Here is a 20,282-nt window from a genome sequence, read left to right on the forward strand (position 1 = left end):
AACAAATAAAATACCGTAGGCCTACGAAAAGAACCAAACAATATAACAGTATGCTTTGATGCAAAAGATACAATGATTGATATCAGGCAGTGACGGGGTGAAAATAAGTGTACTCAGTCTTAGAAAGTCCCAAGTGCTCCAGTGAAAGTCCACCTAAGGAAATGATGGTGCTGATATCCTCAAACGTAGATCCTCATAGCAGATGTCATCACAACACAAACAGTCTGTAGGTGTCCTTCTCGGGTCCTGATAGGCTTAATGCGATGAGATATTAACAGCGAGTGCACGTGATGGGTGTGTGATATGTGCTGAGCATGGTCCACTGGATAAACATAAACGTGGTTCTACAATGAACAAATAGAATCTCAATTAGTTTCGTGGTACGATCCGTACAACATAGTGCTGAGTCATTATCACTTCACGTGAACATGCAAAACATCGCAGACATAAATGCTTAATATAGCAGCTGTTCTTTTACAACTCAGAAATATCTTATCATCTAACAGCATATCATATAATGATTATTAAACTGAATGATGAAATGGAACACTTACAGTCTGCAATGACGCACTTAATGGTATTCATTCACCATACGATTCCACCGACCACCGGAGCATTCACACAACATTGACCGACCATCACATCTGCAAATGCCAAACTGCTCACATCTGAGTGCTCTATGATCAATCTATAGTTTCATGGCCTTCATCCACTGGGCTTCGTTTATTTTCAATGATAACACGCACCGCATTTCTTCCTTTCCTTCATTGCCGTTCATCTGCCTCACGTTGTTCTTCACAGAATGCGCGTGCGCGAGACTTCCGATTAAGCTCCGCCTACTCGGCAGACGCAACACGTATACAGAACACTGTACAACTAATATAATGAACTAATTTGAACTTGAACATGGCCTTTTGCACACCCTTTATATTCCCCTCTTGTTTTCTGTCCTGTGCCAGATCGAATCTCTGCTCTGCTGAGTTAACTGGCTCTTGTCTATGGTCTCTGAGACTTAGCACTTCTGCAATAGTTTTTGTCTTGAGTCTTAGTCTAGTCTTGAGTTCCTGTCTACTTTCTCCAGTGTTGGTTATTTCTTTATTTTCTTTATTTTTCCCTGTTTTCCTAAACTAGTTTTTGAGCTCCCGTCTGGCTAGTTTTTGTTTTTGTTTTTCCCCTCTCCTTTTCTTTTTGCTCCCAGCTCCCCTGTCTGCTTTGGCTGCCAGATCCAGGCCTCCCTCCTTTTTGGATCTTCCCTGCCTGCCTACCACTAAGGATTTCAGCATCCACTGCCAGGACCCAACCTCCACCCTTCAGGTTTACTCATCTCTCTCTCTTCCCCCTGCCATTGTAACGTTACGTCACCAGCTGATCATCTGTGAACTCGCCTACTTCATTGTCTTTGGATTGCACTCATTTCTACCTCCACTCTCCAGTGTTGCAGCTTGGGCCTGCTCTGCCATTCCCTCTGAGAAACCTTTCTCCAACGCCCCCTGTTGGGTCGACATAGTACTCCCTTGTACCTGGCTGGCATCATCCCTGTTTGCTCTTCTGACCGTGGACTCTCTTTTCTCTGTGTTCCTGATTTTTGTCTGCTTTTGTCATTTAATAAACAGTTATTCCCGCAACTGGTTCCTCTTTTACCACCCTGACAGTACCATTGTCTATGAGTGAGTTAAAGAATGCAGTAAGAAGAATGAAACGATCTACTCCAGGAGTGGATGGGATTAGTTACTGTATGATGAAGCATTTTAGTGAAACATCAATGGAAGTGATTTTAACATTTTATAATAGAATATGGATAGAAGGTATAATTCCTCAAAGTTGGAAGGAAGCATTAATTATACCTATTAAAAAGCCTGGGAAAGATCCAAGTAATCCTATAAATTATCGTCCAATAGCTTTAACTTCTCATTTATGTAAGGTAATGGAGAGAATGATAGCTGATAGATTGAATTATCATTTGGAAAAAATGAAATGGTTTTTTTCTTATCAAAGTGGGTTTAGGTGTGGTAGAGGGACTATGGATCCAATAGTATCTTTAGAAGATGAAATAAGAAAGGCATTTATAAATAAGGAGAGTGTCTTTGCTGTTTTCTTTGATATAGAAAAGGCTTATGATATGTTGTGGAAAGAGGGGTTATTAATAAAGTTACAGAAAATGAGTATAAAAGGAAGAATGTATAATTGGATAAAAGAGTTTTTAATTGGAAGAAGTATTCGAGTAAAGGTGGGTGGAGCTATATCTTTAAGTGGAGCAATTGATAATGGTACACCTCAGGGCAGTGTAATAAGTCCACTTTTATTTATTATTATGATTAATGATGTTTTCTCAAGGATTGATAGAAGTATGGGGAAATCATTGTTTGCTGATGATGGGGCTATCTGGTTTAGAGGAAAGAATATAGATTATAACATAAAGAAATTGCAAAGTGCGCTAAATGAAGTTGAAAAGTGGTCAGGGGAAAATGGGTTAGGGTTAAACAAAGTTAGGGAGTATATTCCCCAACCGTTGAGATGCTTTAAGTGCCAGAGAATGGGACACACAGTACAACAATGTAAATGGATACATAGATGTGCGAAATGTGGAGGAGACCATGAATATGGTAAATGTAACAAGGATACCAAGCTAAAATGCTGCAACTGCGGAGGTGAGCATAGTCCTGCATATGCTGGATGTGTGGTTCAGAAACAAGCTAAAGAATTACAAAGGTACAAGGTTGTGAATAAGATGTCATATGCAGAGGCTATAAAAAGCATAGGCAAATATGAAACAAAGGAAAATAGTCAAATAGAGAGTCATGAAAACCTGAATGAAAGTGCAATACATGGAGTAGGCCTACCCCAGAGGTTAAACATAAAGAGATTTCAATCAGGAAAAGTAGACACAATACCCGTAACCATACAGCAACCATGTAAACATAACTGTATAGTGGAGGAGAACACCTTGATGGTAGAAAAAAAAGAGCTTTGTAGCTTTTATATGTAAAGTTGTGAACGTTGCCACACGACAAGAAAGAAAAAGTGACAGGATCAAGACAGTGGTAGAAGCTGCCGAGGAATTCTTAGGTATCAAAGATCTAAAAGTAGAAGATATGGCATGCCAAGCAATAATAATGATGGAGGGTCTCAGAGTATTACTTAATATTATGATGGTATTCCATCTTTTACAATGGAATGCTAGGAGTCTGACTACAAATGGACAAGAATTTAAGAAGTTTATAGTAGAGTCTGAAGTCAAACCTGATACTATTTGCATTCAAGAGACCTGGCTACGGCCCCACCTTGATTTTATTATACCTGGTTATGAGTCTGTTAGGTTTGATAGAGGTGAGAATCAGGGTGAAGGATGTGCAACATTTGTACGGAATGGGATACCATTTAGAAGAATATAAACTACAACAGAAATAGAATGTGTAATTATTGAAATTTATAAATCAGATGGGCACTTAGTAGTCATCAACTTATATAACCCTTGTAAATCATTAAACCTAGAAACCTTAGAGGGAATAATAAGTAGACAAGGAAACCGGAAAGAAATATGGTGTGGAGACTTCAATGCACATAATAGTCTTTGGGGAAGTAAGCATACAGATAGCAATAGAGAAGCAGTGGAAGAACTTATGGATGTTAGGCAATTAGTTTGTTTAAATAATGGGAATGGTACAAGAATTGATATACGTTCTAACACATTTTCTTGTATTGATCTCACTCTGGTTTCTAATAATAATGCAAACTCTTGTGAATGGAAGGTTAAGGAAAGTACAAGTATTGGAAGTGATCATTTTCCAATAGTTTGCTCTATTAATATTGAAATAGATATCCAATAAAGGCCTAATCATAGGAAGTGGGAGTTTGAAAAAGCTAATTGGGAAAAATTTAAAGAAATATGTTGTTTTTTTTAAAGAAAAAAATACAATGCATGGTGATATTGAGGAATGTGCATCTGAGGTTACACATTTAATAATCAATGCAGCATTAAAAAGCATACAATTTAAAGGGTTAGTTCACCCAAAAATGAAAATTCTGTCATTAATTACTTACCCTCATGTCGTTCGACACCCGTAAGACCTCCGTTCATCTACAGAACACAAATGAAGATATTTTAGTTGAAATCTGATGGCTCTGAAAGGCCTCCATTGGCACAATGCATGGTACACTCTCAAGACCCTTAAAAGGTACTAAAGACATCGTTACAAAGTCCATCTCACTACAGTGGTTCTACAATAACTTTATGGAGTGACGAGAATAGTTTTTGTGCGCAAAAAAAACATAAATAACGACTTATATAGTGATGACGATTTCAAAACACGGCCTCATGAAGCTTCGAAGCGTTATGAATCAGTGAGTCGATTCATGATTCGGATCGGGTGTCAAACCGCCAAACTGCTGAAATTTGGCGATCCAAACTGCTGAATCGACTCACTGATTCATAACGCTTCGAAGCTTCATGATGCTTTGTTTTGAAATCGTCATCACTATATAAGTCGTTATTTAGGGTTTTTTTGTGCACAAAAACTATTCTCGTCACTCCATAAAGTTATTGTGACTTTGTAACGACGTCTTTAGTACCTTTTAAGGGTCTTGAGAGTGAACCGTGCATTGTGCCAATGGAGGCCTTTCAGAGCCATCACATTTCAACTAAAATATCTTAATTTGTGTTCCGAAGATGAACGGAGGTCTTACGGGTGTCGAACGACATGAGGGTGAGTAATTAATGACAGAATTTTCATTTTTGGGTGAACTAACCCTTTAAGTCAGTGGGGGGTGGGGGGATGGTCCCGTGGTGGAATGATACATGTACAAAAGCTATTAAAGAACGAAATAGGGCAATGAGAATAATAACTTCGAAGTAATTTGAATCAAGATAACTTGATTATCAGAGGAAAAAGGCTCAAGCATGAAGAATAATTAAGAATAGTAAACAAAATGCATGGAAAAACTATTGTTCTACTATAGGGAGGGAAGTTAAAATAGGAGAGGTGTGGTCAATGCCGAAGAAAATGAGTGGGAAAAAAGTGTATACTAAAATACCTGTATTAGAGGATGATGGAATACTGGCAATAACAGATAAAGAAAAGGCAAATGTTTTGGGAAAGAAGTTTGCCAGTGTTCATAGTGGTGACCATTTAGATGATATACATAGATTACATAAAGAGAAGGTTCTTAAAGAAAATAGAGATGTGTTTATTAAAAAAAGATAGCGAGGAATGTACTATGGATGCAGAAATAAACTTGAATGAACTAGTGATAGTATTAAATTATATTAAGAATACTGCAGGAGAAGATCAACTGAGTTACGTCATCTTCCAGAAATTACCTGAAAAAGTATTGCAGAGAATATTACTTAGAATTTAATCAGATTACATAAAGTGAAGGAATTGAAAATAATCAAAGATATTTGATATTTGAAATCCAACAAAGAAATTTTCTTTTCTGTTGTCAACACCCATTTTCTTACCAGAAAGGCCATTTGGAAGACAAAAGACAGGCCTGTAGGCCGCATGGGGTGCCACACCTTTACAGTGGGGGAAGTTTGGTCTGATTGGTCAGTTTGAATGTCATGTTTGAGATTGGTCTGATTGGTCAGTTTGAAATAAATACATTTGGTTTCAGTCACATGGTCAAGGAATAGATAAAAGAGGATTGGAACTGTGGCTCTCTTACTCTCTGGCTCTTGAGGTCATTGGGGCTCCTCTTCTTTGCTCTCTTCTTCTCTCTCTCTCTCTCTCTCTCTCTCTCTCCCTCAGGTAACATTTTATTTATGCTGTGTACGATTAATGGTATAAGTTTATCATCTCATACATCCATTATGAAACTATTTTAAGTGTAACCATAACCAGATTTTGTCATTAAATCCTTTCTATTACGAATACTGCTAACTAGTTTTGATGTGGTATTGACTTTGAAGTGCTCCCTATTGCAATACAATATAGTCACCTTATAGCAACGCTCTCCCACATATTTTGCTACTGTAACTGCGCTTATCTCCGTCGTTGGTATAAGTTGCAGTGGGTGGAAATAGACGAGAAATGTACAGTTTTCTTCCATCTTTCTGATAACGTTTCTTTAGTCTTCTGGCAACCCTGCAGATTGAACCATCTGCGGGAGTCCACTCTTACAAAGAGAAGGTTCTTAAAGAAAATAGAGATGTGTTTATTAAAAAAGATAGCGAGGAATGTACTATGGATGCAGAATTTATTTAATAAGATATGGGAAGAAGGTAAAATGCCAAAAAGCTGGAAGAGTGTGTTAATATTGCCATTTAATAAACCTGGGAAAGATCCTAATAATGCTGGTAATTATAGACCCATTGCCCTAACGTCACATCTCTGCAAGTGGATGGGGAAAATACTAGTCAGAAGACTTAACTACACCCTTGAACATAGAGGATTATTTGCATCATATCAAAGTGGGTTCAGGAAAGGGCGTTCCACAAAGGATGCTGTTGTGAAAGTAAGCAATGAGATGGAGAAAACTCTTAAAATGAAAGTAATAACGAGTATTGTGTTCTTTGATATTGAAAAAGCTTATGATTCCATGTGGAGGGAAGGGCTGTTAATTAAAATGAACAAAATGGGAATTAGAGGTAGGTTTTTTTAACTGGGTCTTAGACTTTCTGTCAGAAAAAAGATTTAGAGTTAGAGTGGGATCAGACGTATCTGAGGAATTTGAAATTGCAAATGGGATTCCACAAGGCAGTGTTATTAGTCCAATTTTATTTAATGTTATGATTAATGATTTTTATGAATCTGGACAGGATTGGATCAGCTCTGTATGCAGATGATGGGGCCATCTGGGTAAGAGGACGAGATCCCATAAGGGTAAGAAATAAAATCAACCCACTGAGCCAAGTTATGTCCAAAAGACGTCTTTTCAACGTCTTTGCCACTAGAGGCGTACGTTGAAAAGACGTCCACTGAGGAGCCAGAATGAAAGTTTTTATGACGTCTGTTTTTGACGTGTTCTGCACGTCCGATATAGACGTTCATGGAACCTCAAGGTTAAAAACTAGTATTGTGCTCATTGTGGACATATTTCCCATTTGTAATTGCAAAGCAACTCACAGACAGTGTGTGTTTGTCCAGAAATCATGAAAATAAAAGAAACTTAGCTCACACCTTTAGACACTTTAGACAACTTAGCATCTGTAATTCACACATCTTTGGATCGTGAGAGAATCGTGGGATTCAATCCAGGATCTTCTTGCTGTGAGGAGACAGTGTTTCCCACTGAGACACTGGTGCTGCCCTTAATCACAGACATAAGAAACACTTTGACTATTTCTGTCAGACGTCTACAGAAGCTCTTACTGAGAATTAACAGAGGTTTAGATGTTGATGTTTGTTTCATTTGAAGTCACCATTGTGGTGGGAAGCGTTTGCTTTAGTTGGGCTCTTGGTCCCTGTACTTGAGTTAGCTTTTCTTTGTCTGCTGTAACTGTATGTGTGAAACACAATAGTTGTGGCTGAGAAAGCAAAGACAAAGCGACATCAGGTGTTGTCAGCTCCGTGTTGATGACTAAACTTTTGTAAAGTGATCATTTGATTTTTTTTTTTTTAAGTTTTGTGTATTTGTTTGGCAAACTAACTTGTGAATGTAACGTACTGGCACCAATAGCATCAAAATGATCACTTGTCCTGAGGGATGATAAAACGGTATGTGCACACAATGTTTTGAGCAAATAGTTCATATGGTCACACACAGACATCAAGATTTTGCATATGATTCACAAAAACGGTGACAATCAAGCATGAGTTTTGTACTATGAAGCTACCCATCATGCATTGCAGCATGAAGCTTTTTTGTTTTGATTGTCACCGTTGTTGTGAAGCATAGGCAAAATCTTGATGTCTGTGTGTGACTATGTGAAATATTTGCTCAAAACATTGTGTGCACATACTGTTTTATCATCCTTCAAGACAAGTGATCATTTTGATGCTATTGGTGCCAGTACTGTTTTCGCAAGCTTATAGTGGAAATAATAAAATATTAAAAAGAAAAACAACACACGCAAAACTCACAGGCACAACATCAGATGCTTGCTATCTGATGATTTAGTCATCAACTTTCTCAGCCACAACTATTGTGTTTCTCACACACAGTTACAGCAGCCAAAGGAAAGCTAACTTAAGTACAGGGACCAAGAGCCCAACTAAAGCAAACGCTTCCCACCACAATGGTGACTTCAAATGAAACAAACATCAACATCTAAACCTCTGTTAATTCTCAGTAAGAGCTTCTGTAGACGTCTGACAGAAATAGTCAAAGTGTGTCTTATGTCTGTGATTAAGGGCAGCACCAGTGTCTCAGTGGGAAACACTGTCTCCTCACAGCAAGAAGATCCTGGATTGAATCCCACGATTCTCTCACGATCCAAAGATGTGTGAATTACAGATGCTAAGTTGTCTAAAGTGTCTAAAGGTTTGAGCGAAGTTTCTTTTATTTTCATGATTTCTGGACAAACACACACTGTCTGTGAGTTGCTTTGCAATTACAAATGGGAAATATGTCCACAATGAGCACATTACTAGTTTTTAACCTTGAGGTTCCATGAGCGTCTATATCGGACGTGCAGAACACGTCAAAAACAGACGTCATAAAAACTTTCATTCTGGCTCCTCAGTGGACGTCTTTTCAACGTACGCCTCTAGTGGCAAAGACGTTGAAAAGACGTCTTTTGGACATAACTTTGCTCAGTGGGAAGGAAGCAATAGGAAAGGTAGAACAATGGTCGTATAGCTGGGGCTTTAAGCTTTCTCCAAGTAAGTCTTGTCATATGATATTTACAAGGAAGAAATGGATAGAAAAACCGACCTTACAGTTATATGGACACAATATGGAAACAGTAGATCATTTTAAATATCTTGGTATGTGGTTAGACCAAAAGGCAACATGGAAAATACACATTGAAAAGGTGGAATCAAAATGCAAGAAAGTCATAAATTTAATGAGAGTAGTAGTGGGGAAAGACTGGGGAGCAAATAAACAATCACTAATGTATATTTACAGGGCATTAATGAGGTCAACAATAGATTATGGATGTTATGTATATGGAGCAGCAGCTAAAACACATTTATTGAAGCTGGATAGAGTTAGTAATAAAGCATTGAGGATATGTGCGGGTGTAATGAGATCAACACCAATTAAAGCAATACAGGTTGAGTTAGGAGAAGTGCCTTCAGACCAGATAAGCTCATGCTTGCATATTGGAGTCGCTTAAGGGGATGTGGATATGAAAACCATGCAAAGAGTACTATTCTAGAATGTTGGGAGTATAGGTCTTTTAAAGGTAATGGTTTTGGCTGGGTAACAAAAACAAAATCAGAGGAATATAGAGTGAATAATATCTGGTTTAATACACCTACACCTATTAGTAATATCCCTATATGGTTATTTACTAAAATTGAGATAGACTTAAATATTTTGGAACTAAAAAATGAATGGGAAGAGAGTGGGAAAGGACACCTGGCAAGTCAATATATAAGGAACAAATACTATAGTTACTTATAAATGTATACAGATGGATCTAAGGATGAGAAGGACAATGTAGGAATAGAAATATATATACCAGCAATGAACATAAGTATTGGGAAAAGATTACCTGATCAGGCTTCAGTGTATACGGCAGAGATGATGGCGATTATTGTAGGACTGCAGTGGGTTGAGGAAGTAAAACCAGACAGGGTGGTGTGTTGTGTTGATTCTGCAGCAGCTCTTTATAGTATTCAAAATATGAAATCAAATAGAGAAGATCTAATGCTAGAAATCCAACAAAGTTTATTTAGATTACAGACACTACAGATAGATGTGAGATTCTGTTGGGTACCTGCTCATATAGGTATTAAAGGGAATGAGGGAGCAGATAAAATAGCAAAAAAATCAACCAGGACGAACGATACTATAAATATACTCCTTGGAAAAGGAGAGGCTAAGGCAATAATTAAAAAAGAAACGATGGGAATCAGATGAATGTATAGAATGTAGGTCCAAGGAAGATGTAGAACACGTATTATTGCATTGCATGAAATATACGTAGGGATGAGAGGATGAGACTAAATCAAAAGATAAGTCAGGTAGGAAGAAAGTTGAATATTGAAGGTTTGTTAGGCACAACAGGAGACGGGGTAAAGGATGCACAGAAAGCAGTTGTACAATATTTGAAAAACATAGGAATATATAATAGGATATAGGTAGTATGTAAATGTGCATGTATGTGCATGTATATATATATATATATATATATATATATATATATATATATATATATATATATATATATATATATATATATATATATATATGTGTGTGTGTGTGTATATCATTTTATATATAATGATATAGTCATAATGATATGTTCTCATGTTACATACTCCTATACAGTAGGTGGCAGTATGCACCTTTAAAGTCATGGTTGCAATCTGCCATAAAGCGAAAGAATAAGAAGATCATTTTGGCTGAAGACTTCTGTTACGTACTACACAGAAACATGAAGAGTGAAGATCCAAGCACAGCTTTATTTAAGGGTCGTCTAGAATCATAGTCAATACAGCAGGCAAAAAGGGTCAAAATACATATAAACCATCCGAAAACAAGCACAAGGCAGGTAACTCAGGAAAACAAGGAAATCCAAGAAACTTCAGGGTTCAGAAAGGCAGTGGTAACATATATAATCCTTCACCAAGAATGACTTATTCTTCTTCTTCTTTGGGTTTTAATGGCAGCTTAAACACCAAGGCTGCGTCCAAAAACCTAGGCAGCTGACTCGTGTAGAGGAAAATGTTGCACACAAACTGACCAGCAAACACAACTTTCGGAAGATAATGTAAGTTATATATTTGTATTTTTGAAGTGCACTTTCAAAATTAAGAATTTTTTATTGCTAAAATAAATGAAAAGTTTAAATATCAACAAACATTTTAGAGAAATCACTCAATTATGAATAACATGAATTTTAAAAAGAGACGATCAAATTTATTAGATTAATTTAAACTAGATTCGATTTAATAGATTTAATTGAACTGAAATGCCTGTAGGAAACCTTTAGCCAAATGTATCTCTGTGCAGTCAGATATACTCTGGACGCACTACAAATCTAAAGCTGTAGTCATCAGGACAGGGGATAGACAGGCCCATACTGCTGTTGGTTGGAATCACAGCCATGTCATTTTTGAAGTCTTGGACATGAAAGACATTGTTTTGGTTCTTACAGGTAAGAATCAACCTGTTGTTGAAGCGAATGGTGCTAGCGTAACTGTTCTGATTGCCACTTGCGAATAACCTTGCAACAGGAAAATAATTACATGAAATACCACTGGTAGAGCATTCCTGAGCATTACGAAAAACCTGTGCTTGCCACTGGACCTTTTGTGTTTTGTAAAGAGCACTAGGGTGTACAGGAGTGGAGAAGGTAGGAACTTGGATTCCGAAATTTTGGCCATACCTGCTGTTATATCGTTGGATATAGATAGTTTCAGCACGGGCGGTGTCATTGAGACTCCATTCATCAGCAGTGTAGATTCTGGGTAGATAATCATAACTCATATTGTCCATTTTATTCCTTATCTTAGAGAAAGGCAGAATATTGAACTGAAAACCTCTGAGCAGACCAGTTAGGTACAGTTTCTCATGATTCTGATAGAGAACACTTGAGGAAAACTGCATTTCATACAGTTTATCCACTGGGATCAAGAGGAAGCGGATGTGATTCAGGAGGCTGGCCTGTTGTTCTGAACTAATTTCATCACCTTTGTCTTGGATCCATCTCTCCAGAGCTTCAAGAAGAAAAGCTTCGTCCTTCACAACCAGGTCTGAGCGCTGCAGCAGAGCGTCCATCATGTGAAAGGAGATGGTGCTCCACAGCGGAGAGCTTATGAGGAACTCACAGTTCCAGGAAAGATACTGAAGGACATTCTCCTGCAGAACAAGGTCACCTGTGCGGACGCCGTACTCGTACATTGATACCTGTGTCCGGAAGGTGTTGTCTTCAGGAATGAGTGAAGTGAAGATCCTGCCAACATCCTCCATAACATTCTTCACTCCAAAGATAAACGCCAGCTGATGGAGACATTGAGCTGATGTGATGGAAACATCAATCTGACGTGTGTACAGATACCTGAGAAAAACAGTTCAGATACCGTAAGCATCTAATTATGATATGCACTATTCAAAGTAACATTCTCAAGGAATTGAGATAATTGGATTGAGCTACGAAAAGAAGTGGTCTTCAGAAAGTTACCTGAGAAAAGCAGAGACATGAGGATGGCACATCTGGCTGACATCCACGGTGAGGTTTCTGGACTTATTTGTCATGTTTATTTCTGGATAAATCATCAGGATCATACTGTGCACACAAAACGACATCTCTGCCTCTTCACTGAGGTCTCGCACATTAATGCTGAAATCACAACCATCTCCACTGTCAAACAGAAGACCAAGATCCGCAGACAAACCCAGACTGTTGTCCACAGAGAACTGACGATTGCTGGTTATGTTTGTACCTGCAAAGAAAATGTAATAAAAAAATATAAAAAATTATATTAGAAATACAAATAAATCTGGTAGCTGAATTTCTTACCAGCCTCACAGATCACTCCTGCATCTTCTTTATGTGAGCAGTCAGTCACACCCCAGCCTTTGAAGCTGCAATCGGACAATGAGCTCTCAGAGCCTTTACAGTTCATGTCATCCATCCAGATTGGACCAGAGCCTTGAACAATCAATAGAATTTGGGTTAAAAAAAATTTGACAATTATTGTTATCACAGTTTGTAATAATCAAATCACTCAGAGGATCTTATACCTTCACCATATTGTCCTCCAGCCGTAACTGATTTCGCTCCAGGAAAACCCATCTGACGACACACCACTTGTGCTTCGGCCAGGTCCCATCCGTCATCACAAACTGTACCCCACTGTCCATCATGATAGATCTCCACACGACCAGATGAAGGAAGATCTCCGACAAGCTTCACTCTGCCCTCCCGTGTTGTCTGCTTTGGTCTGGAATCTTCATCCAGCAGCAAAAGATTAAAGGTTAAATTAAACATTGATTGCATACATTGCAATGTTCACAAATATATATATATATATATATATATATATATATATATATATATATATATATATATATATATATATATATATATATATATATATATATATATATATATATATATATATATATATATATATATATATATATTGTCAAGTTTGTAACATTGTATTTTTTTTATTTTTATAAAACTAATGACAATAAATACAAATACTGCAAACAATGTATTTTAAATGTAAAAAGAAAAGGTTAGTTTACTAACCAAACAGGGTATGACGTGCTGAAACATAAAGAAACAGTAGAGGCCATAGAAGATACATGATTCTTCTCTTGCTGGAAATATTGCAAACAGCAGAGACAGAAAAGACAATTTCCAACTGAATGAGTTTCAAAACATCTTGCCTTTCCTTTAAAATACGACCAAATGAGGTCAAATATTGTGAAACTTGGATCATGCATTGTAATCATATTTGAGGGCTACCATAAGTTTCCTTTCATGAAAAGGCTAGACTTAAGTTTCAAGTTTCATTACTGCAATATGTGAATTTCAACTGTCAGCATGTTCTAGACATGCAGTGCAAGTGAGACCAGTCAAACTAAATCACACAATACAGAAAGTAAGTCATAACGAAGTTCAATTCATTCACATAGCCATCTGTTGTCCCTGTGTAGTGGTTTTACTTTCGTCCATTTTCGACGGTAAGTAATGTAGTGATCTGTAATCCCGTCTCCGCTGACGTTGGGATTTTTGGATCACCTGTCACTTAAGGTGTGGTTTTGAGTATATCAGATGACCACCTTCCCACTCTCTTAGTTTGGGGCACCAGTTAAGGTATTTTATGCCCAACAGGAGGCTGTTCAATCATTTACAATGAATGTAAACTGGAGGGAGTTGGTCAGCTGATTTATCTGAAAGATTGGTTAGATTTCTAACTTGTAGAGTCTTTTCTGTATCATCAGCACAAGTGCAATACAATAAATTGTATTAACAAAAGATGAACAAGAATAACTAACACAATTACTAAATTAATACAATTAATGATAAATTAATAAAGTGCATAGGACGCATTTAAATACAAGTGATTAAGTTGAGTGTGGCTATGGAAGACTTCTTACATTATCTTATGGAAAGATGTTGTTTCTCTGAAAATAAGGTGAAGAACCTTATTATGCATCAAACAAATAAACAAAAGTTTATTTATTAACTAGCATCAGTTAAATTATCTCTAATGTAAATTAGAAAATCATATACTGAAAATATACAACAATGCCAAGGTCTCTGGAAAGAGGTTTGGTTAAGTGATATTTACGTTCCACTTGGTTGAGTAAGCAGTCCGATGGCAGTGACTTCTTCCACTGGTTGCGCTGGGTGACAATGCAGTCTGGAAAGAGCCAGAATATGTTTCAACAGCCTTGAACACGGAGATGGGAGGCTGATCTCCTGGAGCACCAAAGGGTCCTAAAATCTGGAACACACAGATGTAGGAACCTTGAAGTGAAGGCTTGCTCTCCGAAGCTTGACCTTGTTGCAAATTTATCTGTGTGTCTTCTGTCTCTCTGATTTTGTCAATCCGCTTTTGTCTCTCTGTTCCAGAGACTCGGGATGTGCTGTAGTCGTTACTGTCTCACTGGATGAAAACTTTGAACGTAGTGTTTGTTAATGTCCGTTTCCTCACAGGCTGGAGGCTCAGAACGTGGTCGTATCTGTTGATGCCTCACAAGCTGTAGACTCAGATCATCAGATCATTTGTTGTGTTTCTGGACCAGAGAATGTTATGGTGTATCTGTTATGTCTCACCTTCGCAGACCTGTGACTCAGAACGTGGTTGATCGGTTTCAGTTAGGGTACATTTATCCCTTTCCAATGAGGAAGAGATTGCAGTTTGGCGATTCTCCATACAAGTGATGTGATTGGCTGTTGGCATCAGAGGGAACATACCCTTCTTTCACTCATTTGCATAAAACACACAGTTAGATGTCTTTAAAGTGTCTTTAAAGTTTTCCAATGCATTTCTCACTTTGCAAACCACCACCAGAATTACTTTGGCAGTTTTCTAAACAAATACAGACCAAACATGATGGGAAAAAGATTGAACTGTCATGGATTCATTCATTTGTACATTAACAACATCTTACACAAACAGCATTTGTGTAAGATGTTGCATTACATATAGCTGTCACTGAGGATACTTATTTCTCTGAATAAGTATGAAATGGATGCGTGTAGTTTACATCAGTTTTAAGGTTTCCAAACATAGTTATATATATCTGGATGGACCAATGTAGTCTTTCTTTGTCTCACCCACTACTGCTGAGGTCCTGAGGAATTTTTATGGCAGTCAAAGGCCAACCTTAAGAATTAGTCTCTAGATGGGGAAAGGGCAGAAACTGCATATGGACCAATGAGAAGTCCTGTCCTCCCTGCGCTTGGTACCAGAGGTCTTCTTCTTGCCCTCTAAGAGGTGTCTGGCTGTTGTCCGAACATCTTTATCTGATTGTGTTGGACAGTTTGTTTCTTTCATTTCACCAAGATCCAATCAATATGTAGCAAACTGTTGGACAGAGAGGGGCCCAGCCATAAAATGGGCCCTGGAATTTGCTGTTCACTACAAGTGTAAGACCGCATATCCACCAATGCATTTTTAACCAGTTGAAAACGCAAGTTCCCTTCGGAAAAAAACTTTGTGCTGGCACTTGAGAGTGCTTTGACGCTGCAGTGTTTTTTCAGTAGAGACGCTGTATGTGCTATAATATAGAAAATCAGCTGAACTGTTACTAGTATCTAATTTCACAAATAGTTTGTTTCTGAATATCAAAATGTCGACACAATGCAACATAACATAACATGTTGTCATGCTGCTGCCATTTTAAAAACGTGTTGCTCCAATTGAATAAATATGCTAGCCTCTGGGGAAAAAAATGCTTTGGTGGACACACAGCCTAACAGTGGTCAAGGATGCAAGATTCTCTTGTGTTGCACTTTATGTGTTGATAGTACTTTGGCAGTACTCCCTTCAGTGACTCTTTATTAAAGTCCCCAGTCCCCCCCCCCCCCCCCCCCAGGTTTCATGTTTATTGTTTGTGCTGTGTAATTTTGTGAGCAGCAGGTCATTATCCTCATGTGGGGGGATGTATACAGCCATAGAACTAACAGCCGAGAATTCCCCCGAGAGCCAGAAAGTGAACTGGCAGAGCAAAGAGGCCTATGGACGAGGACAACATTCACAGCCCGGAAGCCCAAGGCATAGCTGCTGGCTTGCAGGACAGAGACAGGGAACCGGCAGCCCATGGGGAACATGGATGAAGGGAGGAGCCCAATGGAGCCAAAGGGGTGGTGGGGCGAGGCATAGCCAGAGACCTGGAAATCCGTGGCAGAAGCTGAGCGATGGCCGACCGAGGTTGATCCGGACAGAGTCCGGAGGAGTCCCAGGGCAGATGGGCCGCGGTGGAGATGAAGGAACGGTGAGCCAGGGCGGGGCTTACAGGCAGAGGGGGAGACTTGGGCCTGAAGGCCAGGGACCGGCCGAGCTGGTGGAGGGGAAGCCTGAGCTGGAGCTGAAGAGCCGCATGGAGTTAACCCCCTCGAGTTGGCCATCGCAATCAACTTGCTTTTTTTCTTATCAGTGCCAAAGAGACTTAAATAACTAGATTTTTATCATTCAGGCAAGTGTTTTACAGCATCATAATCTGTTAAGTTTTTACATTTATTTGCGTACAGTCACAATAAAAACAAATGTTTTGCTTTTTGCAAAATAAAGAAAACATACACCAGATGCGCGATCTGCAGCTTCTCTCTCAATGACGTCTAATCTGATTCTCTTCAGAAAAAGAATTGTAACTTAGTGAATACTTATCACAAAAACATGAGACATATGTCTAAAGAAACGTTGAAATGAACATCAAAACAAAATCAAATATTCTGTGTTTATGTAATCTGTTTAAAAAGAGAGACATGTCTGTCGTTAGCGAGTGTCTCATTATCCGCCATGAGAGCAGAATCAATGCCCACATCAACTCAAATAAACATACCAACAGTCAAATCAAATCAAATCAAATCACTTTATTTGTCACTCTACATATGCACAAGTGCAACAGTAGGTGAAATTCTTAGGTGCAGTTCCGAGCAACATGGTAGTCATGACATGACATGTACAACATTTAAAGCAGCATCAGATTACACTGATGCGCCCACAATTACTCACAGCACAGTAAACTCTACAATAAACAATAAATAATTTACACAATGTGAGTGTAGTTCTCACAGCTTTAAACAATATACACATACTTACAATATACATATACTTTAAACAATATACACTAAACATACACTAAACAATATACATTACGCTATAATAGTAATAATAATATACAATGTACAGTATAAAATATTATTCACAGATTGAAAAATTGAAATCCAAAGTGCAATAGATGCTGTATGATAAATAAATGTGTATATAATGTGTGTTTATCTACAGTGGGTTGTGCTGAGTGATATTCTGTCCAGTGTGTGTTATGATCCTGATGGGTCAAGAGTTAAGGAGTCTGATTGTTTGTGGGAAGAAGCTGTTCTGGAGTCGGCTGGTGCGTGATCTGATGCTGCGGTACCGTCTGCCTGATGGCATCAGTGAGAGCAGCCCATGGTTCGGGTGGCTAGAGTCTCTGATGATCCTCTGAGCTCTCTTCACACACCGCCTGACATAAATGTCCTGGAGGGAGGGAAGCTCACCTCCGATGATGCAGCTGGCCGTGCGCACTACCCTTTGCAGGGCTTTGCGGCTGCGGGCGGTACTGTTGCCGTACCAGGTGGTGATGCAGCCAGTCAGCAGGCTCTCTATGGTGCAGGTGTAGAACCGTGTGAGGATGTGGCGGCTCATTCCAAACCTCCTCAGCCGTCGCAGGAAGAAAAGGCGCTGATGAGCCTTCTTCACAACGGCCTCGGTGTGGACGGACCATGAGAGTTCCTCTGTGATGTGGACACCGAGGAACTTGAAGCTGCTGACTCTCTCCACCGGTGCTCCATCGATGGTGATGGGGCGGTGTTCTCTCTCATTCCTCCTGAAGTCGACCACCAGCTCCTTGGTCTTGCTGACGTTGAGGGAGAGGTTGTGCTCCTGACACCACCGTGTCAGAGTGTGCACCTCCTCTCTGTAGGCCGTTTCATCATTGTCAGTGATGAGACCTACCACCGTCGTATCGTCAGCAAACTTGATGATGGTGTTGGAGCTGTGGGTTGCCACACAGTCATGTGTGTACAAAGAGTACAGGAGTGGGCTGAGAACACAGCCCTGAGGGGCTCCAGTGTTGAGAGTCAGTGGTGAGGAGATGTTACTGCCCATTCTGACCACCTGGCGTCTGTTTGACAGGAAGTCCAGGATCCAGCTGCATAACAAGCTGTTTAAGCCGAGAGCCCGGAGTTTAATGTCAAGTATGGAGGGCACAATGGTGTTGAATGCTGAGCTGTAGTCTACAAACAGCATTCTCACATATGTGTTCCTCTTTTCCAGGTGGGAGAGAGCAGTGTGAATTGTTGATGAAATGGCATCATCAGTGGAGCGGTTTTTGCGGTATGCAAACTGCAGTGGGTCCAGTGAGGGGGGGAGAACAGAGCAGATGTGGTTTCTGACTAGTCTCTCAAAGCATTTGCTGATGATGGGGGTCAGAGCAACAGGACGCCAGTCGTTTAAGCAGAGTGTTTTTGACTGCTTAGGTACAGGAACAATGGTGGACGTTTTGAAGCATGTGGGGACCACAGACAGGGAGAGGGACAGGTTAAAAATGTCCGTGAAAACTCCAGCCAGTTGGCGCGCGCACGCTCTGATGACGCGGCCGGGAATCCCGTCTGGACCCGCAGCTTTACGGACGTTCACCCGCCGGAAGGATCGGGTTACATCCGCTTCAGATACGGAGAGTGCACTAACCTCTGTATCTTCAGCCGCGAGCTCTCTCTCCGCGAGGGCGGTGTTATTTCCCTCAAAGCGAGCATAAAAGGTGTTGAGCTCGTCCGGGAGAGAGGCAGCGGTGTTCACGGTGGAGTTTGTGTTCCCTTTATAGTCTGTGATGGTGTTAATTCCCCTCCACATGCTTCTGGAGTCGGTGGTGTTGAACTGTCCTTCAATCTTGTCCCTGTACTGGCGTTTTGCTGCTTTGATTGTTTTCCGGAGGGCATAACTTGCTTGTTTATGCTCCTCCGCATTACCAGAGTTAAAAGTGAAGGTCCGCGCATTGAGTGCCGCGCGAACATCCCCATTTATCCACGGCTTCTGGTTTGGGTACAGCCGAATTGTTTTGGTCGGAACAACGTCATCTACGCACTTCCTGATGAAACACGTTACGCTATCAGCGTAGACCTCGATGTCGTCATCAAACATCAAACATCAAACATCAAACATCAAACACATTAAACACAGTCCTGCATCATTTTGAGACGTGTTGCGGAATAATCCTGGAATAATTTACCTCATGAAAAGCTGTTTATTTCTAAGAGCAACGGATTCAGCCGCTGATTGTGAGGTAAGTTTATTCTTTTAGTGTCTGTGAATATTAAACACAAAAAGATTGTTTAAATATAAATCCTGCTGCAACATAAAATGTCATAGAGGCAAGACTGTTTAGACAAGATTTCTTTGGCCTGTTGTGGACAGATTATGAAGTGTTTATTGTAAAATAGCCTAGTGTCACAATCAATAAAGCTTGTATTTGAAAATTTCTGCTCAGATGCTATAAATATAGTACCAGTAAAGTGTTTTGTGTTCAGTAGCCATAAAAACGTATTTTGTTTCATATTGATGTTTAAATATTATAGCCTTATAGCCTTCTCTGGAAAGAGGTTTGGTTAAGTGATATTTACGTTCCACTTGGTTGAGTAAGCAGTCCGATGGCGGTGACTTCTTCCACTGGTTGCGCTGGGTGACAATGCAGTCTGGAAAGAGCCAGAATATGTTTCAACAGCCTTGAACACAGAGATGGGAGGCTGATCTCCTGGAGCACCAAAGGGTCCTAAAATCTGGAACACACATATGTAGGAACCTTGAAGTGAAGGCTTGCTCTCCGAAGCTTAACCTTGTTGCAAATTTATCTGTGTGTCTTCTGCCTCTCTGACTTTGTCAATTCGCTTTTGTCTCTCTGTCCCAGAGACTCGGGATGTGCTGTAGTCGTTACTGTCTCACTGGATGAAAACTTTGAACGTTGTGTTTGTTAATGTCCGTTTCCTCACAGGCTGGAGGCTCAGAACG

The 20,282-nt window shown here is 39.6% G+C and overlaps 1 protein-coding gene across 2 annotated transcripts; it reads right to left on the bottom strand.

Moving 5' to 3' along the window:
* Positions 1-10,494: 10,494 nt before the first annotated feature.
* On the bottom strand, positions 10,495-14,892 carry LOC307125908 (galectin-3-binding protein A-like). Of its 2 annotated transcripts, XM_079816138.1 has the most exons (6): positions 14,361-14,892; positions 13,313-13,383; positions 12,799-13,005; positions 12,575-12,706; positions 12,236-12,497; positions 10,495-12,112 (listed from the first exon to the last, which is right to left on the bottom strand). In XM_079816138.1, exons 2-6 carry the CDS (start codon positions 13,368-13,370, stop codon positions 11,065-11,067), a joined length of 1,707 nt encoding a protein of 568 aa, XP_079672264.1. In that variant the 5' UTR covers positions 13,371-13,383; positions 14,361-14,892; the 3' UTR covers positions 10,495-11,064. The 2 variants fall into 2 exon arrangements, with proteins under 2 accessions (XP_079672264.1, XP_079672265.1); XM_079816139.1 differs by lacking the exon at positions 14,361-14,892 and having other exon boundaries at positions 10,496-12,112; positions 13,313-13,427.
* Between the last annotated feature and the right edge of the window lie 5,390 nt (positions 14,893-20,282).

The sequence above is a fragment of the Gobio gobio genome (assembly GCF_949357685.1).
Source record: "Gobio gobio genome assembly, chromosome: 1".
Classification (NCBI taxonomy): Eukaryota; Metazoa; Chordata; class Actinopteri; order Cypriniformes; family Gobionidae; genus Gobio; species Gobio gobio.

Coding starts and splice junctions, on each gene's coding strand:
- LOC307125908 (XM_079816138.1), bottom strand. CDS start 13,370: ATGTATCTTCTATGGCCTCTACTGTTTCTTTATGTTTCAGCACGTCAT. Junction 12,707..12,798: donor TGGAGGACAATATGGTGAAG/GTATAAGATCCT, acceptor TGATTGTTCAAG/GCTCTGGTCCAATCTGGATG. Junction 12,498..12,574: donor AGGAGTGATCTGTGAGGCTG/GTAAGAAATTCA, acceptor TTTTCTTTGCAG/GTACAAACATAACCAGCAAT.